Here is a 5988-nt window from a genome sequence, read left to right as displayed (position 1 = left end):
CTTTTTTGATTAAAGAAAATGACTGGTGCCAAAGAGCTAGTGAGATATTATATACACATCCCAAGCTCCACCTTATTTGTGACTCTTCAGAGTAAGAAATGCCATTCTTTTTCTCACATCTTAATTTTTTGAATGGGTGCTCATTTCCCTTAAATACATGTATTGACATTAAGGTGTGGTTGACACAAGCAGAGTCCTATGCTGGGAGACTGGACTATACCACTTCAGTTCTTCAATCTTTTCCCACAAATGTCTTTATGAATACAGTGGTACCTCGGGTGGGTTACATACGCTTCAGGTTACAGACTCCGCTAATCCAGAAATAGTACCTTGGGTTAAGAACTTTGCTTCAGGATGAGAACAAAAATTGTGCTCTGGTGGCGCAGCAGCAGCGGGAGGCCCAATTAGCTAAAGTGGTGCTTCAGGTTAAGAACCGATTCAGGTTAAGAACGGACCTCCGGAACTAGTTAAGTACTTAACCCGGGGTACCACTGTATACAAAATGTAGCACACTATGGAGAAAAGTCCATTCCCTGCTGTGCTAGTTTTATACTTGAACAGATTTTAAACACATACAGCCTGTGAACATCCAGCAATTTAACAAACTCATTCCTACTGTGTGTTTGGGGCAAACCTAGATTTTAGCTTAAAATACATGAGAGAACATCACTTTGCAAGCGGAACTGCTTTTAGTTCATTCACTTAAGGGGAAAGGGCAAATGGCATAAAGTGGCCATTTCATACATTGCCACTTCCTTGAACAGCCAAGCTGATGATCAGTTTAAAACTTTGAGTGGAATGAATGGCCCAGATCTGGTTAAAATCCATAGCAGGATCCTCTAAGGATGTTGTACTCATGTCAAAAGCAGGTGCTATGTCAGCTTTTGACATATAAAATGTGTGAGATTAAAGAGAATAATGTGCATAATGCACTTTAATACTCCTACATATAACTGGAACAAGAAGGGGGGGTTAGTTTAATAACTGATCCTGATGGTTTTGTTTTAAACAAGCAAACTTCTTGGCAGAACTCAATTTCATGTTAATGTTTAATCTGCAATTTCCCATACGCTTCGGAAGAATCAGAAAAGAAGGGTTAAACATTGATACAGTGTTAAAAACATCCACAGGGGTAATGCATGCTATATATATAAAAAAAGCTCTCTGAACATAGTTTTAGATTCTTTATTTATACTCTCTCATTATACACCCCCCCCCCAACTCAAGGGGATTTACAAAAATCTTTCAGAAGCAGCGATATCACATCAAACTTCACAAAATCCCTGTGGAGACAGCTCTTTCCACTTTTAATAACATATAAAGAAATGTTATCATTACAAATTGCTTAATGAATAGAGCTATACAAAGCAAAGGAAGAACAGTGACATAATTCAAGAGTGTGGCAATTTTCACGCACTACATATAAATGGATTGGTAAATGTGGATGGTAAACATAATTATACTTTCTCTGCCAAAAAATCAAAGTACAGGCTAAACCAGAAATGGGGAACCTGGCTGTGGCCTCCAGGTGTTACACTCCTGCTCCCATTACCCCTGGCTGGAGTTCAGCAACATCTGGAGGAGTGCAGGTTCCTCATCCCTAGAGACTCCTCCCCTCCAAGACTTACATCTGAGTTGATATGCATAGGATTTCACTCAAAGTTAAGAGGAATATTATTCTCCAGATGCAGCAGTGGCTAAAACAGGGCGCCATAAAGTCCATAATCCCAAACCAGCCATTACACCACACTAGCCTTCTGTTAGTTTTATAAATAGTCTCGGCAGTGTAGTTACTCTTTATTTATTTCTAAAACAAACGACTACACTGAAACAAGAGGAAATCATGTTTATTGTTGGTAATTTGTACCATAGTTTGATGACTTCTCCGTTTATCGGTGTTGTTCACTTTTCTCCTAAAATGATTTTCTAGATTTGCTACTGTTTTGTATTACTAGACTCCAATCAAATACATACTTATCTGGGAATACACCTAATTGAACTCCATAGGGCTTACTTCTGAGAAGACAGGTATAGGATTGCACTATTAATGTGCCCTACCAAATGCCATCCTCTGCACTATTTATTCTATTGACTTTTTTACTGTCATATCAGGTAAATTTTCTCATCGAGCCTCAGCCAGCAATAATGCATTGCATTATCACCACTCGCTTTCGCTGAACAGATCTCTCTGTCAAGCCATTCTCTTACTAGGTACCAACAAGGTGTATGGATGCTAAATGCATATTGATGTACTGATTACTTAATTAAGGTTGATCTGAAATATAATAAATGTATTAAGATGTAAGGAAAGCAACAGGTATGTAAATTTAACAGGCTTTCTCAAAATTTTGCTAAGTGGTAGGGTTCACAAGAAGGTCTGGCTTGATATGAATAACAAGATTGATTCCTTTAAAAGACCTTTTGGGTGGCATGAGACAGGAGGAAATGAAGTGGCCAGGTGAAGGGAGGATACACCCCTGCAGGTGTGCTAGGTATGACCTTTCTCTGCCACATGACCAGGGCACTAGTGCGCTGGTAAACTTGTCATGCCTTTGTTTGGCTGCAAAATGACAAGTTATTTCAAATCTGAGTTCTAAGATGAAGCCGAATAGAGAACACTCATTACACTTATATCCTGACAAAGTGCTCATAGTATCGCTACGTGGTAATGAAGAAAAAAGCACTCCCCCTGCTCTTAAGAGAATTGGAAACTGAAAGGGGCATATAACTGCCACAGTCAGTTTCTGGAAGAGCCATTGAGGGAAATGTGCTTTCACCAGTTGCCTTGGCTGAGGTCTGTAGCGCATTACTAGCGTACCTGGTCGTGGCTGAACAGGTAGGCGTCGCACCTGTTCTCGACATCTCAAGTGGGATGCGCACATCAAGTGGGATCGCATCAAGTGGGATGCGAACCAGCTCCTTTACACATGTACAAAACCACAGTCTACAGATTACTTTTAACGGTGGAATCCAGCAGGTGTTGTCTGAAAAAAGCCAGTATCCTCTGCCAGGCATCTTCCTGTGCTTTTGCATGTTCTCTCCATTTTCCTCCCCAGACCACGGGAAATCCCAGTGGCCTGTGAAATGAGGAATAGCACAGAGGCAGATAGGGGGGCTCTAAGAGGTGCCCTGCCCCGGGGTAGCAATAGAACTCCACACGGCGCCCACTTCGCCTGAGGTGTCCAACGGCTTCTCGACAAAACAACTCACTCGGCCAGTTTTTGTCATCCTGCCCTGACAGAAAAAGGAAGTTGGCTAGGGACGTCTCCACAGGGATACGGCAATGCCAGGTAGCTGGGTCTTTGGGGTCGGCCATGATTTCTGAGAAATCCACACCTCCGGGATCACTGGTGACCTTAATCTTCTCCATGTCCCATGGAAAGGCAGGAATAGTGAGCCCCTTCACTCGCAGGGGGGTAAAAGCATTAACACCTGAGCCAGAAATGCTGACTGCCGCTCTGATACCTGGCCAAAACGTAGCTAGAGCAAGGGCAAGATCTGCTCCTTTGGAAAGTCCTAGGACTCCAATCGCTGTAGCTCTCACCTGAAACAACAGTTGGATAAGGACTGCCGTCAGCTCCATGTTTGTCAGTTTTATCCCCCTTTTAAAAAGCCTGCTGGTTAGAAGGATTTAGCGCTACGCGGTAATGAAGAAAAAAGCACTCCCCCTGCTCTTAAGAGAATTGGAAACTGAAAGGGGCATATAACTGCCACAGTCAGTGTCTGATGGAAGAACTGAGTGTAGGAGCTGCCCCGGTTTTCTAGCCTTGGCCCTGGACACTGTCACCGGCTCCTGAATCTGAACTGGGCAGAAGAACGCTTCCTGGGAGGAGCTGCGCTTTTCAAGGCAGTCAGAATCACCACTGAAATTGTGGCAAGGAGTTGCTGTTCTTCTAGCCAACCATATTCTGCATAGGCAGGCATCTACTGAAGACAGTATATTAAGTGTTGAAATAAATGTATCGTAAGAACTATAACTTGCGAGAACTTCTGCTTGAGCTGGATTTTACCTCTTCCTTCCTGCTCCCTTTTCCTCACGTGTCTTGTCTTTTTACATGGTGAACTTGGAGCCCTCTTAGTACTTGATCTCTTTTAAGCCTCTCTGGGAACCTTTTGGCATAAATGCATTAAATTAAATAAAACAGGCAGCACACAACACCAAAGAACTGCGATTCTAGCGAGCCTCTTACCTGCTGCTGTTTCCGCAAGAACTCTACAGCCTCACCAAAATAGTCCACTTCAAAGAACTCTGGGAAACTTGGCAAATCCTCAAAGTGCATGTAAGCAACAGCCAGTGTAGCAAAACCTCGGCTTGCCAGAAGACTGGCTCTGTATTCCACAAGACCTCCTCCACTTCCATACAAATCAATGAGTCCTGGGAACGGTCCAGGGCCTAAAAAAAAGAATTTAATCATTAAAAATGGGCTTATGATCAGAGTATGGTATTGTGTATCTCAAGAATCCCCTCTTCCCTTTTCATGGTGATGTGTTTACGGCACTATTGGTTTGTTCAGCTCCATTTTATTTTTCTGCTGTGAGTTCTTCTTTATAAGCTGCCTTGAACTTATCATAGAGCTGTGGGCTATAAATGCCCAAATAAAATTTAATATATCTATTGGGTAGAGCAGAGATTAGGAACCCTGGAACTTGGCAGTCAGCCAGCTCCCATCACCCCTTTTCCATTGATCCAATGAGACTGGGTCTGATGGGAGTCACCCGGAAGGAGAAAAAGCCTTCCCCACCACCCTCGCAACATCTGGGGAAGAAGTTCAAAGCCACAAGATAGGGTGGCACAGTGGGTTAGTGCATCTGACTGTTAACCAGAAGGTTGTTGGTTCGAGCCCACCCAGAGGCGGCTGTGGGCAGAATTAGTGTATTGCAGGGGGTTGAACTGCATGACCCTTGGGATCCAACTCAACCATCCTATGAACTCCCGAAGCTGGTTGAGGCTCTCTCCGTCGATTATGTATGGGCAGGAAGGGCAGTGCCCACGCTTCCGAGGTGAGCCATTCAATGCTCATCCGAGGAGCGTGGCAACCTCGTGACCCTCGGGGGGGGGGGATGAATGAAGCTCACCGGGTGGCAGGAAGAGCGTGGCTCGGAGCCTGCCTTCTCGCACCGGGATCCTCTCCACGCCGTCGGCCAGAAAGCTCCTCTCGCTGCAGCACTCGCCGAGGAGCCGCCCGGAGACTCCGCGCCCGTCGAGCACCTCGTAGGTGACGCGGAAAGGGCTGAGGACGTCCCTCTTAGCCAGGCGCTTGAAGGGCGTCTGGGATGCCAGCGACCACAGCAACCCCATGGGCTCCACGCCGGAGTAGCTGCCGCCCTGCGACGCCGAGCGGCTGAGGTCGAGCTCGCCGCTGCTGCCAGCCCGGTAGTAGGCGAGCGACTGGAAAAGCTCGCCGCTCTCGTCCACCAAGGATGCTCGCAGCGTCACCTCCTGCAGCGGCCCCAGACCCTCGACTTTCACTTGGACCGGCTCGTCCCACAGGCAGCGGGGAGAGGGCAAGACCAGGATCCTCGCCGCCGCCGCCGCCGCCATCGGGTCTGCCTTGCCGGAGGGAGCAGCCTCTTCCCCAACGCGCCTGCAGTTGTCCTTCGAGCAATGCTTTTAGAAAAAGGAAAAACGCGCGCGCCCGGTAACTTGCTCCCCGGCTAAAGTCAAGCGGGTCTTTGCAAGCTGCCCACAAAAGGAAGCGGTCTCGCTAGGGCTTCTGGGAAATGTATTTCCTAACTCGCTGGCGGGGACACACTGAGAGGTTGCTGCCCGTCTCCTGAGAAGCGATATGTGAAAGAAAACGGGTTTGCCCAGGGGATTAGCCTTTGTTTGCTTGCGAGGTGCTTGAACCTGTTTGCCCTTCCAAATTGTAACGTAATAATTTGTCTTCTTGAGTTCGACGGACACAATAGTCGTACCTCAGGTTACAGACTCCGCTGACCCAGAAATAGTACCTCAGGTTAAGAACTTTACTTCAGGATGAGAACAGA

The 5988-nt window shown here is 46.2% G+C and overlaps 1 protein-coding gene across 1 annotated transcript; it reads right to left on the bottom strand.

The window, feature by feature from the left end:
- Positions 1–1171: 1171 nt before the first annotated feature.
- On the bottom strand, positions 1172–5772 carry LOC307212993 (acyl-coenzyme A thioesterase 1-like). The gene is made up of 3 exons (XM_079970620.1): positions 5077–5772; positions 4191–4393; positions 1172–3544 (listed from the first exon to the last, which is right to left on the bottom strand). The coding sequence occupies exons 1-3, from the start codon at positions 5540–5542 to the stop codon at positions 2945–2947; spliced, it is 1269 nt and encodes a 422-aa protein (XP_079826746.1). The 5' UTR covers positions 5543–5772; the 3' UTR covers positions 1172–2944.
- Between the last annotated feature and the right edge of the window lie 216 nt (positions 5773–5988).

This window comes from Podarcis cretensis (assembly GCF_951804945.1).
Source record: "Podarcis cretensis genome assembly, chromosome: 1".
Taxonomy (NCBI): domain Eukaryota; kingdom Metazoa; phylum Chordata; class Lepidosauria; order Squamata; family Lacertidae; genus Podarcis; species Podarcis cretensis.
This window is presented reverse-complemented; position numbering and strand designations above follow the sequence as displayed.